General features: G+C 52.5%; 6 protein-coding genes across 6 annotated transcripts; 3 read left to right on the top strand and 3 right to left on the bottom strand.

Annotated features, from left to right (window-relative positions):
• Positions 1 to 338: 338 nt before the first annotated feature.
• On the bottom strand, positions 339 to 1,606 carry LAESUDRAFT_663886 (Aldo/keto reductase; the record flags this gene model as incomplete). Its single annotated transcript, XM_040905089.1, has 6 exons — positions 339 to 523; positions 582 to 719; positions 778 to 886; positions 941 to 1,152; positions 1,208 to 1,436; positions 1,508 to 1,606. 6 exons carry the CDS (start codon positions 1,604 to 1,606, stop codon positions 339 to 341), a joined length of 972 nt encoding a protein of 323 aa, XP_040759231.1.
• A 193-nt stretch (positions 1,607 to 1,799) lies between these two features.
• Positions 1,800 to 2,259, bottom strand: LAESUDRAFT_731195 (uncharacterized protein). Its single transcript, XM_040909993.1, has one exon. The coding sequence runs from the start codon at positions 2,242 to 2,244 to the stop codon at positions 1,951 to 1,953; it is 294 nt and encodes a 97-aa protein (XP_040759230.1). The 5' UTR covers positions 2,245 to 2,259; the 3' UTR covers positions 1,800 to 1,950.
• A 4,501-nt stretch (positions 2,260 to 6,760) lies between these two features.
• Positions 6,761 to 9,649, top strand: LAESUDRAFT_739160 (uncharacterized protein; the record flags this gene model as incomplete). The annotated part of the gene is made up of 10 exons (XM_040910978.1): positions 6,761 to 6,876; positions 6,952 to 7,272; positions 7,327 to 7,649; positions 7,703 to 8,195; positions 8,249 to 8,400; positions 8,461 to 8,566; positions 8,633 to 8,916; positions 8,973 to 9,074; positions 9,154 to 9,305; positions 9,446 to 9,649. 10 exons carry the CDS (start codon positions 6,761 to 6,763, stop codon positions 9,647 to 9,649), a joined length of 2,253 nt encoding a protein of 750 aa, XP_040759229.1.
• Positions 9,650 to 12,306: 2,657 nt separating this feature from the next.
• LAESUDRAFT_663896 (uncharacterized protein) lies at positions 12,307 to 15,221 on the top strand (the record flags this gene model as incomplete). Its single annotated transcript, XM_040905090.1, has 3 exons — positions 12,307 to 12,637; positions 12,684 to 12,961; positions 13,011 to 15,221. The coding sequence occupies 3 exons, from the start codon at positions 12,307 to 12,309 to the stop codon at positions 15,219 to 15,221; spliced, it is 2,820 nt and encodes a 939-aa protein (XP_040759228.1).
• A 292-nt stretch (positions 15,222 to 15,513) lies between these two features.
• LAESUDRAFT_663853 (CoA-transferase family III) lies at positions 15,514 to 17,186 on the bottom strand (the record flags this gene model as incomplete). The annotated part of the gene is made up of 7 exons (XM_040905087.1): positions 15,514 to 16,089; positions 16,145 to 16,196; positions 16,252 to 16,334; positions 16,394 to 16,653; positions 16,708 to 16,766; positions 16,826 to 16,987; positions 17,047 to 17,186. The coding sequence occupies 7 exons, from the start codon at positions 17,184 to 17,186 to the stop codon at positions 15,514 to 15,516; spliced, it is 1,332 nt and encodes a 443-aa protein (XP_040759227.1).
• Positions 17,187 to 19,144: 1,958 nt separating this feature from the next.
• On the top strand, positions 19,145 to 19,661 carry LAESUDRAFT_731189 (uncharacterized protein; the record flags this gene model as incomplete). Its single annotated transcript, XM_040909992.1, has 1 exon — positions 19,145 to 19,661. A coding segment is annotated over one exon (252 nt), but the record flags the coding sequence as incomplete, so codon positions are not given.
• Between the last annotated feature and the right edge of the window lie 2,862 nt (positions 19,662 to 22,523).

The following is a 22,523-nucleotide window of genomic DNA, read 5'->3' as shown; positions in this document are numbered from 1 at the left end:
CGTTCTTTGCGGCACCCGCTCGAGTCCACCGGTCGACGCAACAGGCAGTGCGTATCGCCGCACCCACGTCTCTAACCTGACCTAACCTGCTGCCCGCCACACCCGTCTGTCTGTTCTTCCGAAGAGTGCTAGACGTGCAGGATGCGATAGAGAGCCAGGAACAGCGTCCGCGAGCAAGGAGGACCAGGTCTCATGTCTAGCGCATCTGTGTTTTATTCTGACAAGCGAACGACGTTCGCCCTCGTCCACTCTATCTACATCAATATCGGTGCGACTGTATTCTTACATTGTGACCTTCTTCTCGTACCACTCCCAGCTTCAATACCGATAACAGGGCTTCACTTCACCTTGGGCCTGTGCGCCGCGCCCTGCTCGGCGGGGTCATTGAACACGCTGATATCCCAATGCGGTGAGTAACAGAACGGCATATTGTACCGCGTCGGGTTCTTCTTGCCCAACGCAGTCAACGCCTCATAGTCACTCTGCGGCAGCGTGATCTGCTGAAAGTTCGAAATGATGCGGTCTGCCGCGAGGACCTGTCAGCCACACAGCGCGCGCAGACAGAAAAAAGGACCAGCCACCTTTGTGCACAGACTTGGGGATGACCGAGTACCCGCGGTGGGTGCCCCACGCGATGAGCACCTGCGCCGGCGTCGCGTTCAGCTTTTTAGCGATCTCCCGCACCTCGGGGTACTCCGTCAGCCTCGGCTTGCCAAACACTGCAAATACGACGTCAGCTGGGTGTCATCACCGCTGTAAGCACGGTGCGCAGCGTACTGTTGTTCCCGAGCGGGCTGTACGCGGTGATGTGGATATTGTGCTTCCTGCAAAACTCGACGAGCTCGTCCTGCTGGAGGAGCGGGTGCGCCTCGACCTGGTTCACGGTCTGCACCCCCTTTAGCATAAGCGGTCGACTTCCTCGTTGAAACGCAGAACGCACCGGCCACACGCCCGTAGCCTCAACGATGCCCTCGATGTGCTCGATGCTAAAGTTCGACACACCAACGGCCTTGACCTTCCCCGTCTTGAGCAGCCCCACCATCGCCGCCCACGTCTCCGTCAGCGGCGTCTCCAGATCGAGGTCGACCCAGCCATCCGCCTTCTGCGGAAAGAGCCCCTTGCCCGGCTTGAACGCCACCGGCCAATGAACCACTACCACCGACACCATCATCAATCAATCACCACATACAGACCGCGTGCCACTCACGGTAGAGGTCGAGATAGTCGAGCCCGAGCTGCGCGAGCGTCTCGTCGAGCTCCTTCTCGACGAGCTCGCGCTTGTGCGAGGTGTTCCACAGCTTGGAGGTGATGAAGAGGTCGGAGCGCGCGCATACCGATGGGATGACCTTCTTGAGCGCGCGTCCGACTTCGTCTTGGTTCTCGTAGATCATCGCGAGGTCGAGGTGGCGATAGCCCCCGCGCACGGCGATCTCAACCTGCGCACCGCACGCAACGTTCGCGTCCGTCATTGTTGTTCAATACAATCCTAGGTGGGATTATGACTCACGGCATTCTCGACTTCGTTCGGCTGCGAGAGCCACGTTCCCAACCCGATCTGAGGAATCTTCTGCCCTGAGGAGAGCGCGATGGCGTTTCCGAAAGACATAACTGCACTTTTCCTGCCCGAAAGACTCAAAGACAAAAGAGCGAACGATATGACGATGCAGAGGTTAAGGGATGAAGCTAAGATGAGGCGTCGACCGACTGGACCCCGTCGCAGGCATTTTATAATCCGGCGAGCCCCTCCTATGTCATCGCATCGCCCGCGCTCGATGATCGACCATCACGGCGCGGGTGCCGGCCCGTCGGCCCGCCAGGCTTTTCGGTTTGGCGCTTAGCGTCGGCGAAGCAATGCAATGTCTGTCACAGCCCTTGCGCTTGCGAGCACCTCTCCGGATGAGCATGTCCGTTCAGGGTGATCGCGTGATGTGTCGATGTTGACCTCCTTGATCACAGGATTACAGAGACAATGGCCATATCGAAATCAGGAGAGGCAACGCTGGGGTATGACCGGAGCTCCCTGGAATTTCCCATTCGCAGCGAATGCGAGGGACTGTAAGTTCCATGGACAGAATCGTGGCGAATTCCCCGGGCTGAGGTTGTACATGCCAGAGGACTTGTAGTGAAAGCTTGCGCACAGCTGGATTGTTTACAGCTTGGAACGCTAGTGTTGGATATTGCCCAGAGGATAAGACACCACCGTCGGGTACTTGTAGGATGTCTTTGTGTATCTATTCTTCCCATGCCATGACAAAACAAAAGCTTCAACGTTGAGCAACAGATTGACTTCGCCACTGGTGGTTGTCCTTGCGTCTCAGCGTTTGAGGGCCTTCTCGAACCGTTCCTGGCTCAGTGATCTGTCGGTCCAGTATGTCGTATGGTGTGCGACATGACCATCTGTCCAAGTCCCAGGCTTGCAGAGAGGAACAGCCATATGAAGAGCGCAAAAGCAAAGAGTAGTTCAAGTCTGAACCGAGTGTCGGGTATTTTGAATCAGCAGCAATTGCGATGGGCTGTCTGATGAGACGGGCGACTTACTGCCGTGATTATCGCTTATAGCGAATGCTGTGGTCGGACTCTCTCTGACTGTATTGTCCCGATGACATAGCTATTATCCTGAAAAATTATGCACATGAATTTCACGCAGCTTATGGTGCGGCTGGCCCGGTTCAGACGTTCTCCTTGACGAGGACATGGACATTGATCTCCACAGAACGTCTTTATAATATCTGTTTCTACGCCATCTGATGTCCTTGAGTGATTGATAACGGATTCATGTCGCGACTGGTCATACTGCCATTCCAACGATTGCTAAAATCCCTGGACTGGCCATGTTCGTCGTAAGAGGAGACTGTACAATGTTGCGACTTCAAGAGACACCTCAACCACAGAATTGCCGAGGAACTAGCCATGCGGAAATCAGTAAAGATATGGGCTGGACCTGCTTCGCATCCTTGTCTCCAGCGTTAACGGCGATTGTGAGGCAAATATTGTTCTAAAAGATGGGACACACTTGCTACGGCTCCTATGGCTCCTCTCTCGGCAAGAGCTATACGTAGACACAACGGCCTGCAACGCGGACGGCCCGCATTGGGCATTGTCTATACGACACGCAGCAGCAGTGGGAAACCGCAGAGCATTTGGGCATAGTCGTATGCCATCATATCATCTTTGACAGGTGACAGCAAGTCGCCAGTGATCGCCTCTGCATTGCAAAAATTGAGGGGAGGAAAAAGTGAACAGGTCCTGATCGTGGTGGCCAATCACGCTGTAGAATCGATACCAAAACGTGTTGTTGCCACTAATACCGCCGACGCACGAGCGAGCGAGCGCGCAGTGACCGAAGAGGCAGCCGGATCATGGTATATCGAGTTTCTTTCCCCGGTCAGGGGCACCCTAAGTTCCCGATGCCCCATCCATGATCTACGACAGGATTTTCAGATCTGCAGCAAAGTCCTCGAAAAGGTGAGAACTTAAGACCAGCGATCCGAGTCCACGCAGAGATCAATCGACGCAGCAAGCACTCGAATGAAACACATAGAATGTGCATTCCGTCGTCGAGGCATGATCGGCAAGTGCGCTAATTGGAGGTTCGAATTTGGGTTGGCCCGCAGGACAGCTTGGAGGTGAGGACATCCGAGAATTGGAACCCACTGCGAGCCTCCGACTCGTGGCCCGTAGACTACGGACTATGAGTCAGACAGTCACAGCGTCATTCATGTCACATCACCTGCGGCTCACGTCAGTCACGACCGTAACGAGAGTGTAACGGAGCGTGCGTCGAACTCTGGCGGGCGCACTGATGATCGATGACCATTGGGTCTTTGACTGGCGGCGGTGAGACGGCAGAGGGACGTCACTGGGACCGCGGCATGAAAGTGCCAGTCTTGTCTTGAATGCAATGTCACGCTGTGGCTGGCTGTTGCAGTCAGTCACGTGATTTGATTCGGCAGGTCACCTGTGATCACCTCTGACGTGTGTGCATCTATACAGCACACGCAATGCTCATCTCATAACGATATCTGAAGATGCCATGGCAGTTGCCTCTAAGCTCTTTGCATGAAGCAAGAGGGAGCAGACCCGATGATATTTTCCCGATTAGATCCGGTCGAAGCGATTCGGAGATGAAAACGCTTACGTAACTCCAAAAGCGTGTCTAGGGGTAGGCAATTTCGGAACTAATAACACGACGTAAGCAGATCAGTTGCCCGAAGGAATGTCGGCAAGCAAGTCCATGGGGTCAGTATTAAACATTGGCGACGAACATTCTTTCCACATAACACCGGAGTTGTGTCTGGCAGGTTGTCGCCTTTGCCAAATCACTTGTCGATTATGCCGACGTCCATACCGCTGGCGCAAGGATTGGTGAGTTTTCCTTTCATTGAACGACGGTGGCTGCAGAGGTAGACGCGGCGCGATGCGTCATACAAAATCTGGTGATATCCGAGCATTGGAATCTGCGAGCCTCTGACATTCGATTTAAAGTTAACAATCGCAAAGCCAGTCTTACATACATCAGCACGTCACCCGTCACCCGTTTTCACCTTTATGGCTGAATAAATGCCCCGTTTTTCGCGCTTGTGGCTGCTTTGCGCGTTTGTGGCTGGGCATCTGCGCATCAGTACTCAGTCCCCGCCCTCCTTCGACCCCTTTTCCTCTGAGGTTTGTACGCTGTCCTCGTCCGGCTGTCTTTTTCGTCGTCCATCCGCTTTGTGGCAATCGTTCGTGTTCCTCTGTCTGTTTCGGTCGCGATCGCAACCTTCATGTATTTTGGTCTCTTCAGGCTGTCCGTCGCTTGGCGGACTGTCCAGCCCACGTCTCGCTGTCTGTCACTGCTCGCTTCACGTCGTCCATCGCTTGGCTGTTTGCCCAGCCCGCCGCTTGCTGTCTGTGCGGAATGCCGTCGTCTCGCCCGCATGTCTATCGGTTTTGGTTGTGTCCCCCGTCTGTCCAAGGGGGGTGCTGGCCGACGATCTGATGTATTTGCTGCATGTGAACTACCAATGATCTCCCATGATTTTGCCGATGATACTCGCTTATTATACGACGGAACTGTTTTTTCCGAACATGCTGCCTCTCTGGCACCTACATGCAATCGGTGGCGTTGTCAACTTCCCGTTTCGCTTCTCGCCGCTCCTCTGCCTACCGTTTATTGTTGCTTTTGCTGCGTTAGCACGGCATGAGTCTTAGGCATGTCGATCGTATGCTGGATGCTGTCATGCGCGCGCTTCTGCGGCATACATGTGATGATTCCTGTCCCCCCTATGGCGTGTGAGTTTGCCGTCTCTCGTTTCGACGAAGTTGTTCAACGTCTTTCACGAAAACTCATGAGTTCGCGCGAAACGTGGCATTCCTTTTCCGTGTGAGCTTTACCACCTCGTTTGTTCATTAAAGTGGTCTGTTCCGTCGCAAACCTCGTTTGCTTCGGATGAGTTTGCTGTAGATGCCCCGCTGTCGGCTCTAAAAGTTGTTTTGCCGATGAATCGTCGCCGTTTATCGCGTGCATTCCGATTGTACTTACGTTGGACTCGAATGTATTGAGATGAAATATCGGAACTCGTGCAATAACTGTATTTTACGGGAGTTCTTCCGGGTCGTTCGGACCTGGGCGTGCGGATGCAGTGCCGGCTCCCTCAAGTCCGAGAATTGTAATCTACGAGCCTCCGACCCGTAGAATACGGACTACTGACAACTGTCAGGCAGTCACAACATCACGCATGTCACATCACCTGTGGCTCACATCAGTCACGACCATAACGAGGGTGTAACGGAGCGTGCGTCGAACCCTGACTTGCACACTGATGATCGATGATCATTGGGTCTTTGACTGGTGACGGTGAGTGTACAGCAGAAAGGGGCATGAGAGGGTGGGGGGACCGCGGCATAAAGTGCCAGTCATGCAATGTCACGCTGGGGCTGTCAGTCACTCATCATCTGTCACGTGCTTCAATGTGTGATCGCCACTGTGTGACATTGCATTCTTACAGCACACACAATGCTCATATCATAGCTAAAGAGTATCTGAAGATGCCATGGCAGCTGCCCCTAAGCTCTTTGCATGAAGCAAGAGGGTAGAGCCTGACGATATTTTCCCGATTAGATGCGATTCGGAGATGAAAACGCTTACGTAATTTCGAAAGCGTGTCCCCAAATCGAATGTCGGCAAGCAACTTCATGGTGTCAGTAATATTGGCGACGAACATTATTTCCACATAACACCGGAGTGGTGTTTGGCAGGTTGTTGCCTTTGCCATATTACTTGTCATTTATGCCGACGTTCGTACCGCCGGTGCAAGGATTGGTGAGTTTCCTTTCATTGTCCTGCCCGGCTGCTCTGTCGGTTACTGGTGACAATGCGACCCTAGAGCCCCGGAAAGCCCCCAGTGACGTCTGTCAGCAGTCGCGTAAAATGCTCCTTTACCCCTGTTCCGACCTGCCGCTTAGAAACTGTATTGGTTGCCCGAACTGTGCTTCACAGTGCATCCAATGATTAGGGTTTGATGCCCCACAAAATTTTCTCACTAGTTAAGCATCTTTCCCGTTACAGCGGCATAGTTTTCCGTAACAGTCGTGGCTTGTGCTCTATATAATACTCGCTGATTGCAATTGGCCCACTTCAGCGCCCTCTTCTTGATTCACGGGCGACGCGCGACGTCCCACTCTCTTGACTTTCGCATCCTGTCGGACGCTGCTCCCTCTGTCTTATACTCGATAATTTCCTCTAGCGCACTATCGGTTACGGGCAGGTGTCGATCACCCAATGCCGCGTGATCAAATTGCTACGTTGCAGATCCCTCGATCGTCACTCCCTAGAGAGCTGTTCGATGAGCTGAAGGTATCCATTCGAGGCCCTGTCTTCAAACCATCTGATGCAGAGTGAGTCCCCGGCGACATCATCCTGCGCACTTACTGGGCAAGGTCACTAAATGGTTTGGAAAACCCCGACATCAGATTCACTGAACGCTCCAAGGGGTTCAACGGGAAATTGGTCTGCCAGTCGAAACTACTCGCGTGTCCGCTGGACGTGCAGGACGTCAGCGCTATTGTCAAGTTTTGCTCAAAGCACGGCCTTTCTCCGTCCGTCAAAGCTGGTGGATATGGCATCGCAGGATGGGCGGTAGCAGGCGATGTCATAATTGACCTGGCTATGCTCAGAGAATGCGACATTGAACCTCCTTTGCCTGACGCAGAAGAAGGCAACGACTGGATCAGGATGCGCGACATGTCGCCCCCAGGAAGTAAGGGCAAAGGTCGTGCAACGAGCTCGAATGAGTATGTAGGAACGTTGAATGCGGAGAGTTCAGCTCCTACCACGGCTCGTCAAAGTAATCCAGAGATCACTGGAATGAAGCGGCGCCGCGAGGATAGTCCGGAGCCAGTAGAAGAAGATTTGCCCAAGTTGAAAGCCACTCAGGAGAAGCGCAACCTCCTGCGCTCGTACGACGGTGCATCAAAGGCCGTCGCAACGTTTCTCAACGGCGCGCCTCTTCCACCTGAAGAGGGCGAGGAACCCCGACAGCCGCCTGCTAATCGACGGCGCGTGTACTCCCCCGAGCCCTCTACTTCGCAGCAACATCACGCTTCCGTTCAGCAGGCGGAGTCTACGCAGCAGCCTGAGCAGCGAGAGTCAGATGACCTCCAACCGGACGGTGAGGTTGTTCCTCTTGGCGCCGAGATCGTTCCATCTGACACTAGATCGCAGTGTGTGGTGTCCGCACGCAGCCAGAGACAGCCGATCCTTTCGAATACATGTTGCCTAACGGTTCGTCTCAACCACCTCCGCTGACGCTCACTAGCACAAACCCCTTCGGAGCAACGCCAGCTTCACTGTTCGCTCTGCGAACATTCTCAAACATGGGGACCTGGACGCCTCCACCATCCTCTTCCATGGGCGCTCAAGGTGCATGGGGCGCAGGCGCCGGACCTAGCATGCTGTCGCCATTCGTTGCTCCTGGGCCTTACTCGGCACGCATGGATATGAGCTCGTTCGTGATGTCGTCCGAGATGTTGCCGCCGCACGGCCAGCTGGTGGGTATGGCTCCCGCACAACCGGTCCATAAGCATGCCTACGTTACATTGGGTGCGGGCATGCGCCAGAAGGAGGTGGACATGTATACCGCAGAACATCCCCTCGAGGGGTTCAGTGCGGTAACGGGCCTGCGAGAAAATGGCGTAGTGCCGTATCACATGCCATCGTACGTGTCTGAGCATAAACGGCTTTAGTGGTTGGACTCAAGTTATATGACAGGTCGGCCCACCCGGTGGGATCCTCGATCCTGCTTCTTGGAGGATTTGGATTCATAAGCAGGATGTACGGTCTGAGCATTGATAATGTGGTGGAGATAGAGATGGTGCTAGCGGACGGGAGGATCGTCATTGTCAACAAAGACGACGAACCGGGTGAGTGTTCGTGCTCGCTTAGTGAATGCAAATCGTACTCATGAAGACAAAATCGCTCAGAACTCTGGTGGGCGATTCGTGGAGCAGGCCCTGCCTTCGGCATTGCAACGCGATACAAAGTGCGCGCCTTCCCAGTGCCCGTTGTCTTTGCTGGCAACTTGATCTAGTAAGTCTATTAACTACAATGTTATCATCCGCATACAGTGTATGACGTATCTCGCCTCTTGCACAGCCGTTTCCATCGATCAACAGCAGCATCTCTCATCAAACATTTCCGTGACTGTATCAAAGGAGCACCGCGCGAGCTCTACGTAAATGTGCTTCTCACAGCAGGCCCCGCTGATAAGGACTCGCTTCTCGTTATCCAAATGTGCTATGCTGGGCCGAAGGAGCAGGGCATGGAGTATCTCAACGCGATTTCCAGCTGGGATGGCGAGCGCTGTATCCTTAATGAAGTGAACGAAAAGAGCTATCTCAGCCAGCAGGACAGCGTCGCTCAGATCTTGAGAGGAAAAGGTTCGCTGTATTCCTTATTAGCTTGAATGCTTTCTGTTGACAAATCTTCGCCTTAGCGGGAAGGCAGTGGTTCATGCGCTCAGCGCTCATACACTCCCTGCCAGACGAGGTCATCAACAAGACCGTCATACAGTTCGCTAACACTCCGATTGGCTGTAGTAAGTGCCATGCCATACCACTCTTGCATGACTCGCCGCAGCCATGCCGCCGCATCGCATGAAACTGATCGCGTTCTAGCGTGGCTTTTCGAACTGTCTGGAGGAGCGATCGCAGATTTTGAAGACACGTGCCTGCCGAAGGAACAACGGGAAGCGACGTGGACGGTTGCTGCACTGCACCAGTGGGAGATGGGTATCGACGACCCACGCTGCATAGCTTCTGCGGAAGAGGTATGGTGGCTTTTTTCACGCGGTGGTATGGACGGAAATTAACAGCATGACTTCTAGTGGATGGATGGCACCATAAGAAGTGTTGCGTTAGGTGGACCATACCCTTCTGTGAGTGAGAACCCCAAACGGTCTGCAGTTAGTTGGTTGACCGGGGTCATGGGCAGTTCTTGGCAAGACACGAGCCTCCGTCTCGCACTCAGACATGCTACGGCAAGAACTGGGCTCGCCTGGCGGAACTCAAACGCAAGTATGACCCCAACTGTCTCTTCAAAAACAATTTGTGGCCTGTCGACAAGGACGGCAATCCCATCGAACTGTTGAGCAACGAGCCGCCATCTCCATGACCAGCAGTGCCAGCATAGTCGTGTTCAATATGTTCGGATTAATCTAGACTTCATAACTACCGAGTAGATCAGAACAGATGATATATACATATAATTGTCACCTATGCTTATAATTTGATGAGCAGGGTTCTTATATAGAGCATCGCTCAGCTAACGATAGTCAGATGGAGAGCGGCCGCGGCGCTTAAATTCACATCGCACCAAAGGCCACTCATGGTGCAATGGCACCACGTGGCTCACCAGATCGTTATCCCTCTAAACTGATATTATACTTCTCCTCTGCGTCATCTCGTTCAGCTATAGTCCTGCATCATGTTCGTGCCTAATAGTGCTTTTCGTGAAGGAAACAATGAGGTCGATGGCGATGCGTATATCAAGCCCGAGAAGTCATGGTGTGCTGCGGTGAGATTCCTGGGAGGACGATTAGTGGTATATCTGCATCTCGTCGAGCTAGGCAGCCCAGGTTATTTTTGTAAGGACGGCACCATATTGCTCCCTATCTGCCTATGCTATCAAGGGAGATCGTCGTCGCCCTAGTCATGCAACAGAGATAAGCAAGCGTTGGCGAACCACGGTGTTCTTTCTCTCATTACCACCAGCCACGTACGATGTCACCGGTGTCGAGCTTTCGAGTTCTCGTTATGAGGTGCGTTCCAGCTGCGTCCAGCCAATCAGTGACTAACAGCGCCTGCAGATTGGTATGAATAACGGACGGCTGCTGGCCACGCATATCGTTCGCCAGATATCCATTTACCGCGATATGTTTCTGGAGTCATGCAAGTTTGATTTGTCACAGGTCCTTGAAGATGTGCGGGTCAGCTGATATCGGGCTGCTCGACGTCGTCGCACTGAATGCCCGCAGCAAGGTTGCTTTAGGGCAATGAGACGACGGATGCACGGTCCTTGCGTGGCGGCTTGGAAGGCCGGAGAAGCAGCTGTTAGCCCAGAATTGGGACTGACAATAGAGAGAACCTCGCGTTGGTGTCAATAGAAAGGATGGGGAAGCCGAAGATCTGGATGGCGGCTGAGGTGCGCACAATGCGAGCATCTGGCCGCCTGTGAATTGGACTGACGTACATGCAGCGTGGAATAGTCGGGAAAGTCGGGAAAATCGGTTTCAAATTGTTCTCCTCGCATGTGTGCCTGAACGCTATCCGTGGCGCCCAATCTCCACCGAAGCTCTTTCCATTCATCTCCCTTGCATCTTACATTTGGGCACGAATCGATTGGCGCCGCGGTATCTGCCGTCGAGCAGCTCAGAGGGCCACCCAGCGTCGACCCAGCACATTCTCGTCGCAGACGCGCATGGTGCACAGGGGCTCGGAATCTCTTCTCTCATGGAGTATTCCAAGGAGAACGAGAACGGACTGACTGTGCGTGCGAATCAGTTCCTCAAGAACAGGCCCGTCGGCGAGCCACCTTGGCTGTCCGGCGCGCCTATGCGGCTTCGTCGAGGGCGCGCGCTGTGTGAAGACATCCAGAAGAACGTTAGCACCGAGCGACTGAGGCAGGAGGTAAACGCGAGCCTGCTCCGGTGCCGCGTTTTCTCGGACACACTCAACTCTCCGTAAGCTATATGCTGCTCACCTAACCTTATGCGTGGAGGACCCGCGCGCATTCAAACTCTGTGCAACAGTGTCATATCCTTTCAGGACGGCGAGGAGCCCTCTGCGGAGGTTGACATTCGGAAAGCCGGGAGTGAAGAAGAGAGCAGTGTGCACAACATGCCTTGTTAGCATGTTTCGTTTAATATATAGTGCACGTCGTCGTCATTCCTACTGGAAGGTCGCGCTGAGCTATCGCATTCTCGCTAGTTTCTGAATGCATGTACATATTCTCTCGATATGCGCTGCCCATGTTCTGCGCTGCGAGCGTTATTTGCACCAATTTTGATGATAGGCTAAACTATCGGATGAGTGGCGGATAAGTCCCGATAAGTCCCTCTCCTCCTCATTCTCCTGTCTCCACGGCCGTCTGCGCTGCATTGCACTTCGCAGGCTCGACACAGTCCTCAAGGCTTTAACCTGCAGTCTGATTACCTTTGATCCCACCTTTTAGCGCACCACGTTAGTCGACGACCACCTACCGTATCTGCACGCGAGATTCGCACTGCTTCCAGGCGCATGCCCTGCACGTGTGTCTGGCCAATTTCAAGCGGTGACTGAACGGAACAAGGGAGACTTCGATACTTCTCTGCAGTGCGTCTCGGGTACTCCTTGCTCTTCTCGACGCCGGCACCAGTACTCTGTTCACATTACATAGCAGAACAATCCTGACCAACGCGGAACACCAAACTGAAGCTGTGGCAGATACGTACACCGCGGTTCCGTGACGGGCCTGAGCGCGGATATCCTCCTTCCACCTCGGATATGGATGCTGGTTCTGAACAGGAGTCTGCTTTGGAGAAGTCACCCGCTAGGGAGCCTCGTTCCCGCCGCGTGGGCATAACAGGTCCACCATCGACATTCCGGCTCTCCGCGAGCATTACAGAGACGTCCGAGAGTGCATCTTGGTCTACCCCTCCCTCGTCTCCCGACCCCGCCTCTCCGCCTCGGCCACCGCCGCGATCTCCCTTTCGCCCGAAAGTGCAGGCGCGCTGCGATTCTGCATCCATCCTCACAATCGACACGGTTGATTCCGCACCAGGCACTGGCGACATGCCTTTGTCGCACTCGCACAGCTTCGCTTCACTCTCTGGCTTGCTCACACCCTCCCAGACGCCCTCCGTGAAGCCTGCACGTATGGGCCGCCCGCCAACTCCCCACAAGCCTCTGCCCATAACCCCAGATCCGTCCATCTCTACATCTGCACATGATGAGGATCAGGAGCCTCAGCGCGAAGACCAGTCCCAGACGGCTTCGTCGCTCCTGTCAACATCAACATCCGTATCAAAACGGACTCATGCGCTACAGGAGCTGCTGTCGTCGGAGCGTGCATATGCATCCGACTTGGCATTGATTCGGGACATCCACATTCCATTGGCCCTAGGTAAGTGACATGGTCTCAACCGCTGTATGTGCTAACAGCTTTTCAGGCCAACCACCTCCGTTCAATGCCGCCCCGCCCACTCCTCCTCCGTCCGGCCCGTCCTCATGCACCGAATCCCTGCGGTCGGACGCTTCATCCATCAGTTCCTGTGGCTCGATCAATGGACCAGCAATGACCCCCGAAGACGCGCGGATCATATTCAACAACGTTGCAGAACTTGCAGCATTCGCGGATACATTCACAGAGAAGATAGAGGAAGCTCTGGGTTCTGTGTTAGAGCTTGGGACAGGGGAGGACCATGTTGGAGCATTGTTCCTTGAGAATGTAAGTGCGTGTCTTTATCGCGTGTCGTACTTCTAACCATGTGTATTAGATACCCATTCTGGAACCCTTGTACCTGCCGTACATTACGAAGCACCCAACTGCGCTGGAGCATCTGAACAGTTTGCCAGAGACTCCGGCGCTGAAGGAGTATCTTGCTCAGTCACACAATCTCGCATCGAATCTCACACATGCATGGGACTTGCCCTCGCTTCTCATCAAACCGGTCCAGCGACTGCTGAAGTATCCCCTACTGCTTAGCGCAATCATCGATGAAACGCCGGAGTCGCATCCCGATATCGCTAAGCTGAAGCTCGCCCGCGAGAAAATGGAGGAAGTTGCCAGGACTGTAAATGAGGAGCGGAGGCGACGGGAGGTTATCAAGGAAGTTTTGAGTGGAGTGCCTTCTGGGCCGCAAATCAAGCGGAACAGTGATCCGAAGCCTAAGCCGAAGAAGAAGGGTCTTAATGTTGGCATATCTGCTTCCGTTAGCCTGGGACGAATGAAGACCCTCAGCCAGAGGTCCTTTAAGGTGAAGGAAGGCAGTGAGGCTGATAAGGAAGCGGAGCAGGTGATGCAGCTAGGCCATGAGGTGAAGCGGCACGAATCCTATGCTCGTAACTTTGCCAAACAAGCTGTCGAGTGGTGTCGTGCGGTGGAAATCCTTATGCAACATCTGCGTGCTTGGTCCACAAGCTTTGGACAAGCTATCGGCGTTACGCAACCAGGGGAATCGGAGGCATACGATGCCTTTATGGGTGTCGTGACGCATGAAATCCCGTCGCTTTGCAAAGACATCATGGAAATCGTCAAGGAGCGGCTTCTAGGCGAATTAGCGAAATTGGTGGATTCAACCCTGGCACCTTTACGTCTGCTCGAAGCTATGCAAACGCTGGAGCCGTTGCATGCAGAGTTATTGAATCTAAAAGTCTCAAAAGCTCGACCGCCTCCACATCTTGTCGAAGCATCGCAGTACTACGTTGCTCTGCGCGCACAATTAGCTGCAGAACTTCCACCATACATCGGGCTGCTGAGCAAAGGCATTACACTGTGCATTTTGCAATTTTCAAACTGGCAAGCCAATTTCTGGGGCAGCGTACGAGATCGTTGGCTGTTGCTTTGGAACGCGCTCAAAGTCGAGGGAGAGATGAATGCTGGTGCTGCTGAGACTCTCAGAGTCTGGTGGATGCGATTTGGCGACGTAGAGGTACATATGCTGGGGTTAAACATCCTGCGACAACCAGAGAAGAAATCGCATGGGCATGACGCGGCGCGGACGAAGTCGGACGGCTCTGCTCAGGCTTTCGAAGATGACCTGAGCGAGAATGGCTCGACTGTAATTGTCATGACCTCGTTTGATCCATTCAACGATACACCGAGCTCGCCCTCTTCTCTCTCCCTCCAGACACCCGTAAGCAACAAAGCTCGTAGCGTGCGATCTGTGGACCTGGGTGCCCTTGGCAGTAGGCGTGGTCTTGAGCGACAGAATTCCGACGGAAGTCAGCGGTCGAAGAAGTCTACCAAATCCTTCAAGTCAGGTAAATCGGGGCATGACGCGAGTCATAGCGCCAATAGCGTCGATCCAAAAGTGATTGCATTTGGTTACACCGCTACATTGACGTCGTTGGGCTCTTCCCCACAGAAGGCGACATATCTGCGACAGAGAATCAAGCCAATACCAGCGCCGCTACCCCTGAAGAAGTCGTATTCTCAGAGTCGGATCATCGATCGCCACGCGAACACCCCTCAAAATGGCAACAATGAGAAGGGAGATTGGCGACCTCCCGACTCGGAAAGAGGCCGTCCTTCACGGAAACCATCCTTCAAACGGCGGCTGACGGAGGCGCTCAAGCCAGATACAGCGTCGCTGTATTCGCGCCAACATCGGTCGCCGTCAATGCCTGCGACAGGGCTTCTGTCACCCATGCCATCACCTATCAAACCCACCTTCACAAAACCTTCTGTTCTTTCACGGCGCGCAAGCAGAGGACCGAGCATCAGCGGCGACCAGCTTGAAGTGTTGTACTCATGTCAGGTTGTTCACCCTTGCGAGCCTCCGCCTGGTGTGTCTTATCAAGATCTCCCGTTCTTCACTCTTCATGTCGGTGACGTATATGACGTGCTCAAGGAGGCAGGTCATCCGTCGATACACCAGGACCTGCCGTTGTATGTTGACGATGGAGAGGATTGTTTATTATTGGTCCGTAACTGTGCACATGACGTTGGATGGGTTCTAGCTAGTTTTCTTGTCCCTGCGGACTAGGTCGGACTTGGATATGGCATGAAGGGTTGAAGCACGATAATATGCTTTGCGATGGTACCGACATAGGGTTTTCTTTTCTTCAAGCAGTCTAATTTGCATACCATGTAGAGGATTTTACATTGCATACTTGATGTCCGTGAGCATGTGCTATGTTGTATCTTCACTCACGCTAAGTTACATTCAGAGTAATGACGATGAGTCTAGAGACACTGAATGCCAGTGTCCTGACGATGGGCTAGCTTGCTGAGCCGTTGCGTAGTCTCATTGAGGACGTTCCTCCGAGTCCCCTCATTTAGCACTTGCCAATAACTCCATCAGCCTGAAGTCTGTTCAGCTGTTCTTCGCTGAGCCCCAACTCCTCTACCAGCACCTCATGGTTGTGCTGGCCGAGCTCAGGTCCCGCCCATCGCGTCTTGCTCTCACATCCCTCGAGGAACGGCACCATCTTCGGCACCTTGACCGTCCACTCCTCGCCCGTCTTAGGGTTGCGCACTGGGAGGTCCTCCAGCATCCCCCGCGCCTGCACCTGCGGGTTCTCCACGAGCTCCTTGATGGAGAGCACGCGCCCTGTCGGTACGCCGACCGCCTGAAGCACCTCTTCCACCTCCTCCGCTGTGCGCTCGCGCGTCCATGCGCTGATGGCGTCTTCAATCACCTGCTGCCGCGCAACGCGGTGCTGGTTGCGGGCGTAGTGGGGCCCGGTGAGGTCCGGCCGTCCGATGGCGCTCATGAGCCGGACGTACATCGAGTTGGCGTTCGCGCCGATGACGATGTAGGAAGGTACGTGCAGGTTGGTTGGAGATGGTTTGCAGGGGAAGACGTTCGTTGAGACGATGCCTGTGATGGAGGAGCCTGAGGACCCGCGGATCTGCAGCGTCCATGCTTAGTTCTGTGTGAAGTAGTACAAGATCACCAGTACGGACCTTTCCCTTGCGATCATATTCTGGGATGACGCCTTCCATTAGGTTGATCATACTGTGTATGTAGGCAGATTTAAAGAAGTAACAGTAAACGAAAACCAAAGGCCGACCTTTCGAGTAAGCTCACGTCGACAGTCTGGCCTCCATGCTGGCCTTTCGCCTCTCTCGCTCGTCTCGAGAACAGCGCCAAGACCTAGTCGCTCACAAACGCATTCTGTCAATTGATGTTGACACACACTGTTTGCAGCTCACCGTCCCGAAAGCAGCATGCAACCCCGCAACCGAGTCCCCTATGCTGAGATTCGGGCGGACAGGCGGGCCGGACATCGCGCCCGTCTCAAGATCGGGGAACCCGTTCACGTACCTAAATCTTGACTCTGCTTCGGTCACCGACGCGTAGCCCGGCCGCGAGGACCAGGGACCCGTTTGGCCGTAGCCGCTGACGCGAGTGAAAATGAGCGAGGGATTGTGCGGGTGGAGGTTTGCTGGCCCCAATATCCATTTTTCGAGCGCTGCAGGGAGATTGTTGTGAGAACCAGACGTTTGTCCGAAAGTCGAAAACGTACTTCCCGGCTTGAAATTCTCGAGTAACACGTCGCTCTTTATGGCTAATTTCCTTACCAACCTACGGGCGGATATATCCACATGCGGGAATGCTCGGTCAGCGCTATGAAGCATACGCACTCTCGTCCTTCTTGCTTCCGTAGATCTATTGTCACACTTTTCTTGTTGCGTCCGATGCTTCTCCACCATGGACTCACCCCGTCCACGTCCAGTTCCCTCCAAACGCGCAAGGGGTCGCCCACACCGGGTGGCTCAACCTTGACGACCTCCGCTCCGAAATGCCTGCCAGTGATGCCGCCATCAACCAAGAATGCACGTAATATAGGTAGCACAAGATGAACCCTAACAGCTGTCCGCAGAATGGTCCTGCAATTACCTGTCCTATCTCCAAGACACGGATGCCGGCGAGTGGCAATTCGTTCGACTTCTGTGACGAAGCAGAATTGACTCTGAGAGTATCATTGAAATTCTGGAGTATCATTTGAGAGTAAGTCTGAATATTTAGCACTCACAGGCGGTGCGCAACTGATACGCAACACGTTCTGGGTATAGCGGCAGCGTGCCGGCTACCGGTTGCCCGTTTCTGATTGACCCAAGCAATCATGTCTATCCAGGCGTGAGCTCAGTAAGTACGATTATTCGAAGCACATGACGCGATTTATAAATGTGGAAAATTGTGTGGGAATGTCAGCTGATGTCTTACATTTGTGGCAAAGCTTTGCCAATTTAGCATTTAAACGGCAAATAGTGCACATTCACAGCCAAAGTGAAACATTTTCAACATGAAATGCCATGGTTGCAAATGTTTGTTGCATGTGTAAGAAATCAGTCGACATTCACACACAATTTCCCACATTGATAAATCGCATCATGTCTGCCATGAAGATATGTAGCAGCACCGTAAAAGCATGACCGAGTCACGAGCCCATGATGCCTTTGGCATCGGGTCCTCCAACATGTTGGACTTGGGTGAAGAGACGTCGGGTGCCGGTTCCAAATAACAAAGAGGCCCGTCGCACTGGGCATGCGCAAATGTCATTCATATTACACTGTCGAATGCTGCCATTATCTCGTCTACTGAACTGGCAAACACTATGGGTCCCTTTGCTCTGACCATACATGAATCACTGCACCGCGAATCACTCATGCAACACAAGACTGACACCAGTTCAGGGGGTTGGATGCGAATGCTATTGAATGCAAGGCTCAAACAACTGCTGTCGAAGAAGAGATGTTGCCAGTCGGGGCTGCCCCAGTGATGACAAGAGGATTGGCCCCCATCGTAGAAGGTGAATTCTCGTCCCTGATATTTCCCCTTTGCAGCGACTCTGAGTTGGGTACCTTTGATGGTGGGAGAGCAAAAGGCAAGGTGTTGCTGAATGTGAGTCGAATATGCAGGGATGATGGTGTCAGCGGTGATCACGTTCATGACGATTGTGGATGTCCACTCACCCCCAGGAGCAATTAGTCCATGTGCAGTTGCAACTGAAACAAGTGATGCAAAATTGAGCCTGTGCACCAGATCTTTCAACGGCATGTCTATAATAATGCATTCCAATTCACTGCGCAGAGCAGGTAAGTCACAATGATGAACACTGGCGAATAAGTACCTAGTTTTTTCTGTGCGTCGAAGCTGTCCGCTTACAACTGGAAATCGATCCAACAGATGCCAGTACATCATACAGATCCCTTCTGAACTCACTTCATGCAAACCATCATGTACAAAGTCGAACACTGCAATGGCAGACACACAAGCCAAACTACATCGATGCCCGAACAATAGACTCCAAACCAATCACCGCACATTTTTGATGGTCTCTTCCTATATGATGCATTTGAGCGAGATCGGTCAAACTGTGCAATGGAAGTACACGAGCAAAGAACAATAAAGGCAGTGGCAGGCACGTCAAGCATGATCGATGAAACGTTCGAGGACCACGTGGAATCAAGGGAACTCACAGGTTGCGTACCTCTGAACATCACTGACAAGTGATGAGACAGCTGTTGAACAATGGCAGCCAAGACCGGCACCATGTCCAATAACTCACGACACCACTTGGGATTTGGGTACAAATGAGCAAGGTAACACTATGTTAACTACCTCCTTTTTAACCATGCCACTTTAGGGCAGGTGGTGCAGCTCACACACCCGGTGCTTATCAGGCTGCCATTCCTGTAGCCCCTGTACCCAGCTCTGATGCCCCTGAGGTCCACTGCTATCCGGCAGTGCCTCCCAGGCCCTAAAAGCCAACATGCCCCCTCGAGCCAGCCATCTAACCAGCCTTGTTTGCAGCTCCTTCTACCCTAACTGGCACTCCCTGGTTCTGCTGCATTTCTATAGCGCCCTGGCTACAGGGCCCAGGCGCTCCTCCCAATGCCTGCCCTGCCATGTCTAGCCCAGCCCACATCACCCTGCGCATTTCGCTGCCAAACCCAGCCCAGTTGCGCCCACTGCCTTGCCTCAGCCCTGGCTAATCGCCCCAGCCTCAGCCCCTCTTGTCCATGTGCCCCGCCCCCCTGATCCAGGTCCGGCACTTCACGTGTGGTCTTGCATCCACATCACCTTCTCGACACGCACAGCCTGAGGTTCCCCCAAAGGATCCTGGGTCCCTCCCACCATGCCCTGTGCTCACAATCACGCCCGGGCTAGGACAGCCCCCTCTCCCCTTCCCACTCTCCAACAGATGCTATGCACCCTATCCCAGTGCCTTGTATCAGTGCCCCCTCAACCTCCGCCTCCTCTCTACACTGCCCACCATGCACCCCTCATGCTTGCACATTGAATGGCCTGGTGCATGGCACCACAGTGTTGGTTGCGTCGAAGAAGGTCAGCCCAGGTTGACTAGATGAGAGCCCAGAGTATAATGGAGAGTCCCAGAGTATCGATGGCTCGTTTGTGTTGAACAACGGCAGCCAAGACCGGTGCCACGTCCAATAACTCGTGACACCACTTGGGATTTGGGTACAAATGAGCAAGGTAACGCTACGTTAACTACCTCCCTTTTAACCATGCCACTTCAGGGCAGGCGGCGCAGCTCGCACACCCGGTGCTTATTCGGCTGCCATTCCTGCAGCCCCTGTACCCAGCTCTGATGCCCCTGAGGTCCACTGCTATCCCACAGTGCCTCCCAGGTCCCAAAAGCCAACAACAGCAGGACAGGCAATCTGTATCGAGGCGAAAATCCACGTATATCATTCGTCGAGCATATGCATGACCTATGAATACTATCTCCAACCGGAGGAGAGCAGTAACCAATTGAGCGATGCGACCGTGCACACTCTGAGACGTCTCCTGAATGTGCAACTGGCGGCTGAGGTATAAAGAAACAGAGCACGTCGAATAAGAACATGTTAATAGCGAGAAGCGCTGTAAACGAATGTCAAAATCAGAGCATAGACCATTTAATAAACACCAACTACTCACCATGCACCGCCGCGAGGAAGTACATAATCAAGCGACGTGAGCATACAGTGACCCACAAAACTGTTGATAAGATTGCTCACTTCGACTTGTATAGTGAATATCTCCTCAACCAATGGGTCAACTACATTGTATAAGAACTCATTGGAAAGCATATCATCATGGCCTTCTAACGCAGTTTTGGTCATATTTTTATCAAATTTGATTTCAAGATATTTACTAATCTTTGAGAGTCACTCTTATCAACAGTTTTGTGGCACGCACACAAGTTATCAGAAAATTGTGATTCTTGATGTGTTGACAGGGTTATTTGTGGGAATATTGATTGATATTCATGTTTCAATATGAACAATGTACAAACAGCCATACACAACTCTTCACACTCAACCAACATCATGCCAAAAGCTGTTGCTACTGAAACTGTCAACCATGTCATCGCTTTGCTTCAGAATGGCAAATCTCTTCGAGAAATTGAAGCTTTGACTGGTCTACACTACTCTACCATCAGTAAACTATGCTCCACACACTGTCCCACCATTTCTAAGGCTAAAGGAGGACAACCTTTCCTTCTTTCTACTGCCAATCGTCGCTATGCTACTCGACTTATTGGGACTGGCAAGGCTACCACATCTCCTGCTGTGGCCAGAGCTCTTGGAGATGTTACTGGGAGGATTGTTAATGCAGAGACAGTGCGAAGAGGGTTGAAGAAGGCAGAAATGAAGGCTGTAGTAAAGCTATCACAAACTTAGGACGCAGAGCGCCGACTAAGCCTATGACCTTATGATCAAATACTTACTGACTGTTGTCGACGTAAGGATGGACACAAAGATGATCAAGGTAAAGCAGTGCCTTGCAAGTGAGCACTGGTAACACTGTATGGAAAGGCGTAGCAGAGATGAGAATAAGTCTGGGGGACTTATGCATCTCAGAGCTCTGGCTTATATACATGAGCGGAGGGACCCTTGATACCCTGATACCCCAGAACCGCTAGCTAATGGACATTGTCTGATTGGTTACCACTACCTGTCAGACTACGTGTGTCATGCATGCTGAACCTCCGAACTACTTAGTAAGACCATGGGAATGGTATTGCCTGTAATGGCTACATCTCCGGTGGCGTGGTATCTATCTACCTCGTGCATGTGAACTAATATCCCCTTAAGGACATATCTCCGGTGTCGTGTATCCCCTTCGTTGGATTCTTCCGGAGTCCGACCGTTGCTTCTAGGTGAGATGATATTACTGTATAAGTTAGGCTTACCTAATACCAGCGCTACTTGTCACATGTGTGGATATCACGTGATATGTCATGTGACTAGACCTGGACCTTCGGGGCGTCTAGGACTGTTAGTACTTCACGTACCGGTTCGTTCCTTTCTGAACAGCCTAGTGCTGATGTCAAATGATGTCTTGGTCACGTGCAGAGGTGAAAATGTGAAAATCTGTGACAGTACCCCCCCTTCTAGACAGTTCCTCCCGAATCTGGCTTTTTGCGTGGTTTCTGGAAGTAATTATCACCTGTTGAACCAAATCCACGGTGATCTCGGGCTGAGGGTTTGAGGTAATCAACCAGTGAAATGACAGGGGTGATAATACGTTCAATGATAAGTTGAGCAACTCGATCACCCAAATTGACTGTGAAGTCATCATTTGTATTATTGATTAGCAAAATCTTGATTTCGCCTGTGTATCCTCTGTCGATAACACCAGCACCTACGTCGATGCCTTTGACAGCTAACCCACTTCATGGTGCAATTCGACCATAGGTCCCTCGAGGTGTCGTAAAGTGAAGTTCTGTGGATACCAATCCTCTTGAGTGTGCTCGGATGGTTGTTGGTTCTGATGCGGCTAAATCCATTCCAGCATCATCTTCATGGGAATATTTTGGTGCATGTGCATTTGGATTGTCTAATGTGATTTGAAGATCTCTAAAATGATCCCAATCATCTCTATCCTGATCGTATATCTGAATGGTATCAGTGGCGGGGTCGTAGACTTGACCTGTTCTCCTGAGTGGAAAAACGCCATCGACCGGAGTTGTATCAATGAGAGATATTGGTTGAGGTGCGTCAGGATATTTTCTGTGAAATTCTTTGATGAGATGCAGAGATTTCTTCAAATTTGCTGCAGGTTCCCAAGTTTCCTCAGCTTTAGAATAACCCTTCCAATGCACCAAATATTGTAGTTTGCCATGAATGACACGAGAGTCGACTATGTATTCGACTTCCCATTCTTCGCCAGTCTTCTTCTTGATAGGAGGACAGGGTCTGAGAGTGCGGTCTGGTATTTCATCTTTGTGGTAGAGCGTGAGCTTGGACGCATGAAAAACTGGATGAACGCCGTATTGTCGTGGCATTTTGAGTCTATATGTGACTGGTCCTAGTTTTTCTACGATTT

This window comes from Laetiporus sulphureus (assembly GCF_001632365.1).
Source record: "Laetiporus sulphureus 93-53 unplaced genomic scaffold LAESUscaffold_60, whole genome shotgun sequence".
Lineage (NCBI taxonomy): Eukaryota > Fungi > Basidiomycota > Agaricomycetes > Polyporales > Laetiporaceae > Laetiporus > Laetiporus sulphureus.
This window is presented reverse-complemented; position numbering and strand designations above follow the sequence as displayed.

Excerpts from the sequence above, each read along its gene's own strand:
- LAESUDRAFT_731195 (XM_040909993.1), bottom strand. The coding sequence starts at position 2,244 with ATGGGAAGAATAGATACACAAAGACATCCTACAAGTACCCGACGGTGG.